Source organism: Sparus aurata, chromosome 9, assembly GCF_900880675.1.
Source record: "Sparus aurata chromosome 9, fSpaAur1.1, whole genome shotgun sequence".
In the NCBI taxonomy this organism is placed as follows: domain Eukaryota; kingdom Metazoa; phylum Chordata; class Actinopteri; order Spariformes; family Sparidae; genus Sparus; species Sparus aurata.
In genome coordinates, this window is record NC_044195.1 from 317061 (window position 1) to 331984 (window position 14924).

The 14924-nt window shown below is 39.9% G+C and overlaps 1 protein-coding gene across 2 annotated transcripts in view; it reads right to left on the reverse strand.

Annotated features, from left to right (window-relative positions):
• Window positions 1-397: 397 nt before the first annotated feature.
• dnajc10 (DnaJ (Hsp40) homolog, subfamily C, member 10) overlaps window positions 398-14924 on the reverse strand; it is a 91987-nt gene continuing 77460 nt past the window's right edge. For both annotated transcript variants that reach the window (XM_030428602.1, XM_030428600.1), the window contains exons 18-25: window positions 10854-10914; window positions 9579-9673; window positions 7247-7380; window positions 5151-5204; window positions 4895-5042; window positions 4396-4518; window positions 3426-3533; window positions 398-3351 (exon numbers count right to left, since the gene is read on the reverse strand). In XM_030428602.1, coding sequence (XP_030284462.1) covers window positions 3340-3351; window positions 3426-3533; window positions 4396-4518; window positions 4895-5042; window positions 5151-5204; window positions 7247-7380; window positions 9579-9673; window positions 10854-10914 — 735 coding nt within the window. In that variant the 3' untranslated portion in view covers window positions 398-3339. The remainder of the gene's footprint in view (window positions 3352-3425; window positions 3534-4395; window positions 4519-4894; window positions 5043-5150; window positions 5205-7246; window positions 7381-9578; window positions 9674-10853; window positions 10915-14924) is intronic.

Genomic DNA, 14924 nt, shown 5'->3' on the forward strand with positions numbered 1-14924 from the left:
AAAAATTCATGTTGAAACTTCCATTTAAATGAGACCTTGCAAAATCCTTTGGAAAGTTTGTCCATCTGGCCTAAATTGCAGCAATTTGTCATTGTCTTAACACAACCAATCATTCATTTTTCACCAAACTGGATTGTAATTGTCCAGAACTTCCAAGAGACCCCAAGGAACCTTGGCAACATTCATTCATTAAATTGGTTGTTGCTGAATGATTACAGTAATCAAATGAATAACATGAAGTCACTTTTTACCATAATGAAGAATCTTTTATTTTTAATATTCCCCACTAGTTTTTACTTTCTTTACTTATCTGTAGTAGTAGTAGTAGTAGTAGTAGTCATGTAGTCATCACATCATGAAGTTATTTGGTCCTGCATAAAAAATTGAATGCCACAGATCTTGTTAAATATAGCTTCAGAGCTGAAAAAACAATTTTTATTTTGACTCTATTTTCCCAAGAAGGATTAGTTTAATTTCCTTGAATCCTTTGTATTTGAAAGTGTTAATATTCATTGTATATTTACATTAAAAAAATCAAAGAACAGGGCTCCGTTTAGCTCAGTTGGTAGAACATGCGTTCCATGTGCAGAGGCTTTGTCCTCGTTGCAGCGGCCCTGGGTTCGACATCCTGTTTCCTGTCACATCTTCAGCTGATCTACCTATAAGGCCATATAACGGCCAAAGAAATACTTAAAATAAAAAAGAAAAGCGAAAAATCAAAGAATGTTATATTACTCCTTCATCGACTCAATTTTTTTAAAAATTAGCTATATTAACATGCCAATATTCAGTTATAGTCAGGTGCCACCTAGTTATCTAGACATTTTTCTCTACTTCTATCTATTCCTCCTTGCAGGTTGACCTAATCCTCCTGCGATTTGCTCAGAAAATCCTTCAGGCTGTATAACATTATATGTTGAACATTGAAACTTCTCATTGGATTCTGTTGCCTTCTCTCATAGCAATATGAAACTTCTCATCGGATCCTGTTGCCTTCTCTCATAGCAATACGATGGGTTTTCAAATTCAACTGGGGAAGGGAGTGGAGCTGTGTTGAGTTTGCATGTTCTCTGGGTTTCCTCCAGTTACTCCGGTGTTCCCCACCATCAAATCATGCACATTATGTTAGTGTCAGTGCTCTTGAACAAAGCACTAGCTCAGATCTGAAATTAGACCCACTGCTCCTTTCAACTCTTATACAGTTAGGTTTGTATATATTTGGACCGTGACACAATTTTCATAATTTTGTAGCCTGTACGCTACCACAATGGATTTGAAATGAAATAATTCTGATGATATTGAAGTGCAAACTTTCAGCTTTAATTTGAGGGTATTAACATCACAATTGGAGGAAGGGTTTAAGAATTGCAAAAATGTGCATACATAGTCCTCTCATTTCAAGGGACCTAAAGTAATTGGACAATTGAATCAAAGGCTGTTTCGTGAACAGGTGTGGGCTATTCTTTTGCTATTTCATCATCAATGAAGCAGGTAAAAGGTCTGGAGTTGATTTCAGGTGGGGCATTTTCATTTGGAAGCTGTTGCTGGGAATCCACTACATGCGGTCAAAGGAGCTCTCAATGCAAGTGAAACAGACCATCCTTAGGCTGCAAAAAACAAATCCATCAGAGACATAGTAGAAACAAGTGGCCAAAACAGTTAGACAATACAAAAACAATCGGGCATCCATGGAAGACAACAGCGGTTGATGATCGCAGGATCCTTTCCATGGTAAAGAAGAACCCATTTACGACATCTAGTGAAGTGAGGACGACTCTCCAGGAAGTAGGTGTATCATTTTCCAAGTCTACCATGAAGAGAAGACTTTACAAGAACAAATACTGAGGGTTCACCACAAAGTGCAAACCATTCACAAGCCTCAAGAATAGAAAAGGCCAGATTACAGTTTGCCAGAACACATCTAAAAAAGCCAGACCAGTTCTGGAACAGCAATCTTTGGACGGATGCAACGAAGATCAACTTGTACCAGAATGATGGGAAAAGAACAATATGGAGGAGGCTTGGAACAGCTCATGATCCAAAGCACACCACATCACCTGTAAAACATGGTGGAGGCAATGTAATGGCATTGGCATGCATGGCTTCCAGTGGCACTGGGTCAATAGTGTTCATTGATCATATGACAGAAGACGGAAGCAGCCACATGAATTTAGAAGTTTATAAGAACATTCTGTCTGCTCATATTCAGCAAAGTTGATTGGACAGTGATTTATAGCAGATGGACCGTGATCCAAAACATACTACGAAAGCAGCCCAGGAGTTTTTCAAGGCAAAGAAGTGGACTATTCTAAACTGGCTGAGTCAGTTACCTGATCTCAGTTTGATCAAGTATGCATTCCACTTGCTTAAGACAAAATTTAAGGCAGAAAGACCTGCAAACAAACATCTGAGGACAGCTGCAGTCAAAGCCTGGCAAAGCATCACAAAGATCCTGGATTCCAGGCTTCAGGCAGTCATCGCATGCAAAGTATTTTAAACAAAGTATTAAGAATGAACGTTTTATATTTATGATTATATTAATTTGTTCAATTACTTTATGTCCCTTGAAATTAGAGGACTATGTATGAATTTTTTTGCAATTCCTAAACCCTTCCTCCAATTTTGATGTAAACACCCTGAAATTAAAGCTGAAAGTCTGCACTTCAATTTCATGTTGATTATTTCTTTTCAAATCCATTGTGGTCATGGTACAGGGTCAAAATTATGAAAATTGTGTCACTGTCCAAATATTTCCGGACCCAACTGTATGATCTGGAGAAGCAGACTTAAACAAAAATATTACTGTGGTGCAACAGCTTGCTATAGTTATGCATTGCATTGAGAAAAAAACAAGTTCATAAAGTTAAAGATGTCAGCAAGAACTATAGGTGAGATTTTAAGTTCCTGCCAACGGTAGTATACCAACTAATGCTTGCCACCTGACCGACCAACCTATACCCCAAAATGGTAAATACTGTAGTCAAGTTTGTTAAACTGATGTGACTCAAAATCTTAATAGAAATGCATGTTTTATTGTGTTCACCAGTTTTTAAACACACCAGTGTGTGTGTGTGTGTGTGTGGTTCAATTACATATCCAGTATACAGTGTCTCACAGTTTTACGTCATAGAGTAAATACAACATTGAGACAAAATCAAAACAAATAAAACAAGGCAGAATTATTTAGCACATTCAGCACAGCAGGTAACAGTCATTCTGTCTGTTACTTTTCAAGGAGTGTTAACTGATTGATGTTTGTGCTGGACCGATCAAATCCACTTCCGCCCATCCTTGACCTATCAGATTACAGGTCTTTCTCCCATCACCACTGAAAGATCATCAAAGTTCATCCTGCAATGAAAAAGACAGACGTCACACTCTGGTTCACTTGACAGCATTTAAACTTGAGGTGAACTGCGAGTTACCTTTTGTTTGTTGTGAAACCGCCTTGACAGCTGCTGTAGTCGTTGTCTGATGGTGTCAGCGATCACGTTAGCATCCCGGCTATTCAGAGGTTCCCCACTGTGTTCATGCTGTCAACATACACAGATACATCTTTAGACACTGCACCCATGTTCAGTAGCAATGAGCAACCACAAAATTATCTGTATCTGCATTTGTACTTGAAAAGGAAGGGGCTTAAGCTGGAGGTGTGTGTGACTTAACTTGTCAGTTGTTTACGCCTGAAATTGAAATAGGTTGATTATAGGTTCCTTTATGTAAAAATGTATTAGCAGAACAGCCTCAGAAATTGCTTCAGATCAAGAATAGTTACATACCAGTTTTTTATAAACTTGAAGGAATGATTAACCGTGAAGCCACTTTTTGCTGTTAAAGAGACTAATGACTATTTTCAATCATGTTTGGGATAACAAACAACGGAAATTGTATACAGGAATTTGGGACATCTCTTTTTTTCTACAAAAAAACAACACAATCTTAAAAGCCCACCATTTGCTGAATATTCTATAATTTTGTAATCTTCCCTTTTTCTTAAGTCAACTTTTTGTCATTTTAAGACTCTTTTTCTCCATGCATCCCAACTCTGCAATTGTTATCAAATGCAACAAAACCGAAGAGCACATGCTGTGTGTCTCCGCTGAATCAAGTTGTTGTTTCTGTGTGCATTTTCTTTTATAACAGGGGTGGAAGTCAACGTAATCAGAATTGCAAACTTTTGGGTGTAGGACTGATTCATTTGATGTGATTATTTTTCTCCTAATTAATTGATAAACTGATTAATTCATCAATAGAGGTGGTGCCCCTTTTAATGTGTAAATGACTGCCTAATAAAATTTCTCTTATGTAATGATTGCTATATCACGTTCTAGTAAAATTACTTAAGAATGAAGTTTTGATTGGTTAAGCTCTTTATTAGAATAAAAGTGTCCTCACCCTTCCCGTTTCCAGGTATGGGTAGAATCTGACGGTAGGGTAGGCACTGATTCCAGCTGACTGACAGGTCTGATGATGAGCCTGACAGTCCACCTTCCCTGCTCGAACCTCCCCTTTAAGAATCTGTCAGTTGCAAAAAGGACATCCTTTTTAATACATAAGGGAAAGAACATGTACATTTGTGTTTTATGTCACAGCATGTGGCTGCTGGAAAGTCTGTTTTTTTTTTTTTTTGGCCTTTTTACGGCTTTATTGATAGAATAGCTGAAGAAATGACAGGAAACAGGGAGAGAGAGAGGGGGAGTGACACGCAGCAAAGGGACCCAGGCCAGGAGTCGAACTTGGGTCCGCTGCAGAGCCTCGGCACATGGGACGCGCGCTCTACCCACTGAGCTAAACGGCGCCCCGGAAAGTCTGTTTTAATATGAATGTCATGTCTACTTGGCTGTGACTGACACGAACCACATAATTAAAGATTTATTAGGAAAAATAAACTCACCCGAGCTAAGACTTCAAACTCTGGGGCAAAGTGTTGACAGGGTCCACACCACGGGGCGTAAAAATCCAAAATCCAGTGATCCTGGCCTGATAGAACCTGAGACCTATAGGACTCTGGAGTCAGGTCCACAGACACTTTGGGCAAAGAGCTGTACAAACAAGACATTAAAACATACACACATCAAATGGACTACACATTTACCCAATCACTGATTATTTTGACACTAGAAAGAGAGAAAACTGTGACTGTGTCTGACCTCAGTGCCCACGCTCTTAGGGAATGGGCATCTCTGTGCCAACCATTATATCCCCTGGAGAGACAGAGAAATAGATGAACAGGATCAAACAAACATTCAAATACAGTAGCAACATACCTTTTCAGAAAGACCTGGGTCCAGATTCATGAAACTGTGTATAAACTCACAGCATAAACTGTGTGTATGCACAAAGACAGACATTTATAAAGATTTATAAAGCTATGCAAATGCCTACTTCTGTTTAACAATTCTCAATTGTTGTGGAACTGCATGCTTGTGCACAGGCTTCAATTCCACTCCCACAATTATCCAGAAATGGGTGTAGAAATTAAACATCTTTTGCATATTGATACTAGTGCCACACCATAACTTATTAGACCTGTCAATGAGAAGAATGGTGCAGAAGATACAGTGCAATGTAACCAACTGTGTTTCATCTACAAGTAGGGCTGGGTGATGTGGCCTGAAAATTGAATCTCTGCTTTTTTTACACCAAACTCGATTTACAATTTTAATAAAAATTTTTTCTTCTAAATGACAGCGAAATTATTAAAAGCATTGCTTTTATTTGAATGCTTTTATTGTAAACAAAATTGCCCTGTCATTTTAAACAGTTCACCTTCAACTTAAAAAAAAAGTGTCCCTTTTTGATAAAATGCTTTTCTAAACACACATTTAACATGTCAGATTGCATGTTTTTATAAAAACAGATCAGTTTCCCCATTGGGATTGATAACGTGTGAACATAACTTTAATTAAATAGTTTTTTGCAACAGGTACCTTTTGTTCACAAACAGTATTTTATATCCCTGAAGATATGTAAACTAAATTAAACATCTGCATGCATTGCATAGTAAACATGACATGTTGGTGGATGTACAGGACATGAGGTGTGTGCTTGCTGTCTATTTTACACCTCTGGGTCTTCGTAGCACAAACTTTATAACAAGTGTCCGACTGTGATGCATGCATCTGTCTGAGATGCTGAAATAAATGGGTTGGCCGCTGTCTTTAGTTACAACAGCCTTTAAACAAACTTTGCAGGGGAGTGTGGTTTGAGAGAAACCAAAAGAAAATCGATTTTCATTTTTTAAAAATTGTCCTAAACCACAAACTCGAATTAATCGATTTTACCGATTTATCGCCCAGCCCTATCTACAAGGTTGTCCAACAGCATTAGAACGGCCGTCATTAGGCATAACCATTACGTATGGCTATGCCTACGTATAGCACCTATACCAGTAATTCATCATGTACCAATGACCCATCATCGCAGAAATATATCAATTGAAACTGACTTTTAAAAGTGCTTCACAATTCAGGATCAAAATTAAAAGATCCATAACAGGAAGATAATGTCTCCAATGATACCTAAAAGAATTATAAAATTAATCCCTCTGGCATAATTTTAAATTAAGTCAATGAATTGAAACAAAGTGACATTTTTACAGAACTATATCCTATATATATCCTTGTATTTCATGTCCACCTCAGCATTTCACCTGCAGCTATCTAAATAATGGGCACATTCTTCTTATGGATGATAGGGTCCAACAGGGGCATGGGATGGAGCTAGACAAGCACATGTCACAGAACCCTAAGGAACTCCACAATGCATCTTGGCTTTATAATTCTACCTGAACACTTAAACCTGCATATTAGATATTTCGGCCACTTTGTAGGGAGTGGAAAACACAACATATAATCAATGCGCTGTTTAGTCTGATAGTGACATTGCGTGCTAGCAGTTGCTTATTAACACATTTGTAGAGCAACATCATCATTCATTTTAAGGGGTGTTTGTCTTCACATGATGAATCTACGTCTAATATTTACTGTCTTTAAGGTGTGTTTATGATCTCTACCAACTGAAAAAAAGAACAGCTGAGCAAAGCTTGACAGTCAGGTGATTATTCTCAATAGGTAACCTCACTACAAGGAACAATTATAAAATAAAAGATATCATAGCCATTTTAAGACAAAAATCTGACGTTTAGAAAAAAAGCTTTTGTGTTTGTAATGGTACCTAGATAGCATTTTGTTTTGTCGGCAGTGTGTAAAAATGTTTGTACAGACAGAATGAGTAGTTTACATACATGTAACGATCTGACTGCCAGGTATTACCAAGGTACAGGCGGATTTCAGGGTACGCCCTCACATTCTGACTCTGACAGAACGACTGAAACTGCTGACAGTCAACTGAACCAACCAGGATCTGACCTGACAGCAACTGGATGAGACAGAAAGAAAGACACACACAGGTTATACAAGTTACACCCTGTACAGCAGGTTCCTGATAGCCCACCTTGTAGAATGCTTGCTTCCTGTCTTAGCTTGTCACTATACAAAGAAAAAGCAGTTATAACAAGCTAAACCTCAAACTGTGTTTCTTCTCTAAAAAGGCAAAAACTTATTTGAACAAGCACTGCCTTAAATTAAGCCTGTTCTGAAGAAATCAACATACTGACTTGGAAAAGGTGATAGCTTTTGTGCATCAGGAACTACAACTCAAAGGACAGATGAAAGAATACCGCTGGTCATATGTACGGGCAATTTATTTAAAGGGACATTCCGGAGTAAATTTAATCCATGGTCTAAATGACCGTGAAACTGTGTTAGACTCCCTCTCGAGAGATCAAGTTAGCAGACCGCTAATTTACGGAGTTTTATCAACCTCAGAAACGACCGCACGACAACAATACATTGCAGTAAATGGATCCAAATATAAACCGCCACCAAAAAGCCACAAATAATGCTCAGAACAGCACCAAACTTCAGCAACAGTACAAATAGGGTCTCAGCACATAGTCCGGGGCATCTAACCTCCGCTAGCTTAGCTGGATTTCTACTGAAAAGCTGACTAAATTTACCACTCTTCTGCAGCAGCTTCCTGTTGACGGGAAGTCCCGACGAGTCGATTACCGAGTGCAGTAGAGTTCCGCGGCTCATGGATGAAAATGTATGATTATGACTCCATGGAAAAGCAATCAAAGTTCGTATGTGTCTTACCTACCATGTTTATAACAGTTATTATCGAGAGCGGACAGGGAAAAGAAGGGAATTGAGCATTTCTAACCGCACTCGGTAATCGTCGCGTCTGGACTTCCCCGACCCGGAAGCTGATGGAGGAGAATTGAAGTCTGTTTTTAGCTTCCCAATAGCTTCCCTAGCTAAGCTAGCGGAGGTTGCCCCCGGAGGATGCCCCGGACTATGTGCTGAGACCCTATTTGTACTGTTGCTGAAGTTTGGTGCTGTTCTGAGCATTATTTGTGGCTTTTTGGTGGTGGTTTATATTTGGATCCATTTACTGCAGTGTATTGTTGTCATGCGGTCGTTTCTGAGGTTGATAAAACTCCGTAAATTAGCGGTCTGCTAACTTGATCTCTCGAGAGGGAGTGTAACACAGTTTCACGGTGATTTAGACCATGGATTAAATTTACACCGGAATATCCCTTTAAAGGTACAGTGTGTAATATCGATTTAGCGGCATTTAGCAGTGAAGTTCTAGAATGCGAGGCTCCCTTGCTCAACCCTTCCTTTCTGAAGATGGAGAAGGGGTTACGGTGGCCATCATGGACAAGGAACTGATTTAAAATATGGACTCGTCATTAATTTTGACTGTCTTTGGCACACTCCCAGCCCTAAATATCTTAGTTAGTTATCACTCCATGTGTTGTCTTACTGCAACAGACAAGGAACAAATCTAAATTAAATCTAGCTAACACTACATTACCACCAACTCTCTGGGAGGCAAAAACTGAGGCTACGGTGGGCTAATATTTTACATTATACGTACCAGCATTTATTTTCAGTGAAATAAATGTACTACTAATATACGTGTGTAAGTACCAAAGCTTACCTAAGACACGCTCATACATGCAAATTACTAACCATGGGAATATTTTTTCATCAAGCTTAGTTTTCAATTTATCCTTTTTTTTTTTAACTTGTGGAAGTGAGGCTACTGCTGTGCACCATAACTTTTGTCATGAATGTCCAACTGTGAATATTTTTGCCACTGAAAATGTCTGAGTAGAAACCCTTAATTGACCCTGGGCGCAAAACCTGGACATGTCATGTTTTAAATTAATATATGTTGGTGGTTTGTTCACTCAGGTTGACACAGTTACTGCTTCTGTTCCTGTGCTGTAATTCTCAGTCACTTTTTTGAGTGTGCAGGTCAGTGCAATGCAACGTGACGTTGTTCCTTGCCAAAGAAAATAAAAATAACTAAAGTATAAAGAAGATTTTTTTTCTCGTAAATTTGGGACATAATCTCGGAGAATTTCTGAGTTCAAGATGACAGGGGGCGTGACACGCGATTGCTGTTTGTGTGCTGAAGCTACTGGATCGTGTCTTTGAACAGTTTATATGTTATATTTGCTGAATACGGGAGTGTGTAGATGATGTGTGTATGGTGTTTTGTACCCTGGCCATGCGTCTCCACTCTGGCATCAGAGCCTGACAGGGACCACACCATGGCGCATAGAAATCAACTGCCCAGATCTGCCCTTCATCTCGACCTGCAACCAAGAAACAAACTTAGTAACATTCATTGTAGCTGAACTGGAACTTGTAACTTGGTAGTTGTAGTTCCTTGTTTCGTTTTAGTTGAACTCTTAAACTCAGCAACATTAAAGTCATACAAAAATTAAGACTGAGTCATTTAAATTCATCCACCACTCTTCCAGACTTTTTGTTAACTAAGAGCTGTGATATCAACTGCGAGTGAGAAGGGTACATGTAGAGACTGCACTAAATCTTTAAAAATACTGGAATTCATGACGGTGTCGCTCTGGTCACAACTTTCAGAAATATTTCCTGTAACTGTAGAATTCCAATTTACTGCTGAAGTGACAATAGTGCGTTTACATGCACAGCTTAGTCAGATTACAGCCATAGTTCGACTATGCTACTCAACCAGACAACTGCAATTATCCGAGTATACATGCCGAAGCATGTCATACCCCAGTATAATAGGTGGCGCTGTGCCCATTTCAACTAGTGGTAACAGAGCCACCTCCGGCTGACCTCTTTACGTCACCAGCTGCCTCGGCATTCAAGAAAGATGGCGTATGAAGAGCGAGATGAAGCTACATCTTTGTACATTTCGTACATGGTGTACATGATAATTACACACACCAGATGCACAATGGCGCTCTTGCTTGCGGTGATTTCGGAGGAAAGATGCTGCCGTTGCCGTCCTTCTACTTATGGCTCACGGCCCCGGGGAAAAATCTCGCGTCTGCGCAGAATGCAAAATTCGATCCGATCTGATGGAACGTATACATGCAGGAGTAATGCGACTATCAATCGAATAATCTGGGTGCTTTAATTCGTCTATGAGAAATCCGATCCGGTCCGATTTTAGTCAGACTAAGGTGTATACATGCATCTTAGAGATCCGGTCATAGTCGGACTAATACAGTAATTCGGTTTTCTTGAGTGTCATGTAAACGCACTGAGTAGTGAGAAACAGCATGATTTGTTGATCAGTAAAACAAGTTCTTCAGTTTGAGAAGACTTACTTATACCAGATTACCTGGTGAATAAATCTGACTAAAGAATAGAGCTGTTAGGTTAAGAACTAGACTGCTTTGAGCAACCCAACGACTTCAACATCTTTCTTTGTGCAACTAGCCCCTGACCTGCCAATTAAAACCAGGGCCACACTGTACCTGGTGCTAAAAGAACTTGTTTTACCTTTAACTCTCTCGGTGAAGCTAAGAGGATCCAGGACCGCCACAGATGGATGGACCAGATCCTGCAGAGACAGAGAGAGAGGTACTTGAATAGGTGTTAATTCAACAAGGAGTGATAGTAGGATGAGACATTTAGAGGTGCTCAGCTCCCACATGTTTTGTTGATGACTTATCTATTAAAGTCCGTCAGGACTTCAATAAGTATGATGACTGTAAATGGCATTCAATTTCCCCACTAAATTCTAAATGGCTGACTTCCAGTTGGGTTTATGCATTTGCTCCAAGAGACTCTTTTTTATGTCTTGAGGTATTCTATGCACCTGCCAAAAGGAGCACTTTTCAGATCTACCTGATGTACGACAAAACAGTTGACAAATCCCACAATGGAGTGAGCTGTTTGGATACTGGCCTCAGAAGGCAGGCACCCTTTACAAAATGACTGAATGAAAGAATCTTTTATTTATTCAGGTAAGGTCAATTGAGACCAAGCTCTCTTTTCCAATGACGCCCTAAGTACAAAATTCATTAAAACACATACACAATATGATCATAAATTACAATTAAAATCAGAGTGCAGATGGCTGACAAGGGGATGTTGCCACAAAGCCTCAGCATCAAAACCCACATGGCACGCTGCAATGGCAGCCAAGTAAACCTCAACTGTAGAGAAGGCTTAGCCCTTATTGTGTATTTGCATTCTGAATATATTTGGGACATAGTGTATAGATCACAGCACGTGAGCGGAGCTGAGCGGCGAGAATTTCCGCTCCCCGCTTACGTGGGTGTTCACTCCTTCGCTCCAAGTTATACCAGGCAGCTCCGCTCAAAGACCGCTCTCCGCTCACCTAAAATCTCATTCAGCTCCGGTGAAATCGCTCCACGCTCGCTCAAATTTAAAAGAGGGAGCAATTCCTGACGTTGCACCTATATGACCTGTCTGCTTGCTTTTCGAAATATTTTACAAACTCCATCTCTCAACAAATGACCTCTGATGTAGGCTAACCCTTGAAGGCACACGTGAGTCTGGATTTGTGCATGCCCTAGACTCGTAGAGAGCGGTATCGGAACGGAACTGGAGCGAAACGGAACCATCGCTCTGGCTTTTGGAGTAAAACCCGCTCTGCGCTCCGAATATATTTCGCACGCTCTGCTCCCCGTTCGCTCCGCTCCGCTCACATGCCCTGGTATAGATATATAATTAGGAAATTCATGTAAAATTTTCCGCCTTGTTATTTCCTTTTCATTGGGACATTTTGGTTTTATAACACAAAATAGGTGTAAGCATAGAGTACATAACCAGGAAACAGTTGTCTTCATGTAATCAAATCATAATTGTTTAATTCTGTATAAAGCTGTACACTCATACTAAGTTTCAGTTTTGTTGCATTTAAAATTCTTTGAATGCACAAGCTACAGTCTCTGTATTCTTTCTTGAAGAACACTTTATATACAACACCTTTATCCAGTAAGTCTTACAAACTCTTAATTGCTGGCACCGAGCATCTCCTGTGACCAGTTGAATCACGCTCTGTGGGAGTCCAACTGCATCCAGATTCAGCCTCTCATGGGCCAAGCCCAGAGTGCTTACTGCTCTGGGTGAGGATGAAATATCTCCCCTCACTATAACAGGTCTCTGTGTATAGGAAAGATGAGTAGGAGTTGCCTGGCCCATTTTGCTTTCGACAGCCTCCTTCCCTCATGGTTGAAGTTACAGCCTGCATCTTCAGACAATGCCGGATAAAGCATCTGAGTCATCAGACTTCTCATCATAGTCCAACGGTGAGTGGAAATTTTAGGCTAGCAGACAAACATCAAATCCCTCTGACAGGGGAGTGTCACCTTAGCTCACACCTTGCACTGTCGGAGCCAGGACAGAGGGTCTTGGGTGCCGAGGCTATCAGCGGGTGCGTTTTGCTTCGACATCATCATAGCGAGAGAGTTCGGGTCAAAGCTTTACAGAAGCAGAAGTTGGCAAACAGGCTAGTAGTGTGGAGGCTAGCTAGTCGCTGTGTAACCAAAGGGAAAGTAGGCTTAGCTATGTTAGGTGGCTAGCTGGGCTAAGGTGCTTGGTGTTTGGCACAGTTTGGACAGTGACTGTATACAGGGGCGAAAATCCCATTTCATAGTTGGGGGGGGGACAATAAACAGTAAAATTAGAACAATTCCAGGGGGGGACAAGGAATAAAAGTTGTAGCCTGTCTTTTATACAGCATCTTTTACCACAATTTGATGCTTTAGTCTCTCTATCTCTCCAACAGGCAGGCAGAAGACCTTTCTTAGCACGTCTAGATTTAAAACAAAATGATTGAAATCAAATTAACATGTACACATGCAATGAATAAATCAATTATCAGGCAAACATCTAAGTTTGTTTATCCGATTTCTCATAATCAGATTACCTTTTTCCAGATGAAAGATATCAGATTATGCTATTTTCTCTCTCTCGCAGTGTTGCACTCTTGCACTGTCAGCATGTTCAGATCAAATGTTTTAAAAAATGTTATCAAAAGTAAAGATAATTACAATAATTGCATTATACTGCATTAGTCCTTACCCTACCTGTATACAAGTTCTTGTTTATTCACCCAGCAATACAAAACAATGGTATTAGGTGGAAGGTGGCAATAATACACTTTATGTGAACACATCTGACATAATACCTTTGTTCACTGTTCTAACTTCCACCACAGTCCATTAAATATATTTACAAGAGGTAAAAGCTCCAAACAATCCCAAAACTAAAGGAAATACCTTAAAGAATAATCCAACATAAAACAATTTCTCAAAAATATATATTTATTGTGTTGTCAACAAACATCTGACAACTATGCCACAAAACTGTATGTATTCTAACTCTCTATCTGTAAAACAGTTTTACAGATAGAGAGTTAAGACAGTTAACTCTGGATAACTGGATAAAACCTTCCTGTAAATAAATCTAAAATGTCAGTAATATCTGACATTTATATCCAGACAGTCTTTTAGAATGACAAAAATAATTATTACTGCTGTTGTCCTGTCCTGTCCTCTCCCTCTCCTCTCCTCTCTGTCTGTGACTATCACTATCTGTAGCTTTTAACAGCGCTTAACAGCACTTGTAATTGAGTAGGCTTTTGAACAATGCAGGATAAATGGTGCAGACAGCCTGGACCTGGCGCTTTTAGTAAATGGGATGTGTATTGTTGTAACTTATGTAACTATGTCTGTGTGGTATAGACCTCTTACCCCGCGAAAGCACGGTGTGAGAAGCAGGCTCCGCCCACACGCTGCTGCAGCTGCTAGCTCCGCCCGTTGGAAAGAGTGTGGGGTGGACTCAACCATTTGGGAATGGGAGGGGGGGAGACTAAATCTTTACAGATGTAAATAGCACATTATTGGGCTATTATAATGAGCACCGCTTACATTGCGCTTTCAATAAATGCTACTGCATAATTCAAAAATTATTAATTGTGTCTCAAATTATTCTAGGGGGGGACAGCTTTACTGGAGGGGGGGACATGTCCCCCCTGTCCCCCCGGGATTTCCGCCTATGACTGTATAGCTCCTCGTCGAAACCCCCAATTTCTATGGCGAAGAACGTTCCCGTACTGTTACAAGGCACAAAATAATTGGCTCCCGGTGATTGAGTGGTTAGCTCAATCTGTGGACAGCTAAGATAATAGTCCCATTGGCAGATGATTTTGCTTTCTAAGTGAAACGTTAAGTATGTGTGAGTTACAGCAACTTCCTGTTTCTTGGTGTTGCCTCAAAATTTGCCAAACCAGGCCATTAAAAAAAACTCAAGCTTTTGATAACTTTTCACCTTTAAGTTATTAAGATTACCCTGAAAAAATTTAATGTCTTCTGGGTTAAAACACTAGAAGAAGTTTTTTAAAGTACAACAAGTGCAAATCACCAAAAATAAGCACTTTATTCGAAATGGCTGACTTCCTGACGGGTTTAGGTCATGGCATCAAGAGACACTTTTTTGCAGATCTTGGAGTGATACACATGTCTACCAAATTTCATTCATCTAGGTACTATACATTTTCTCTACCGTGAAATTTTAGTTGTGCACGAGCACCCCTAAAAA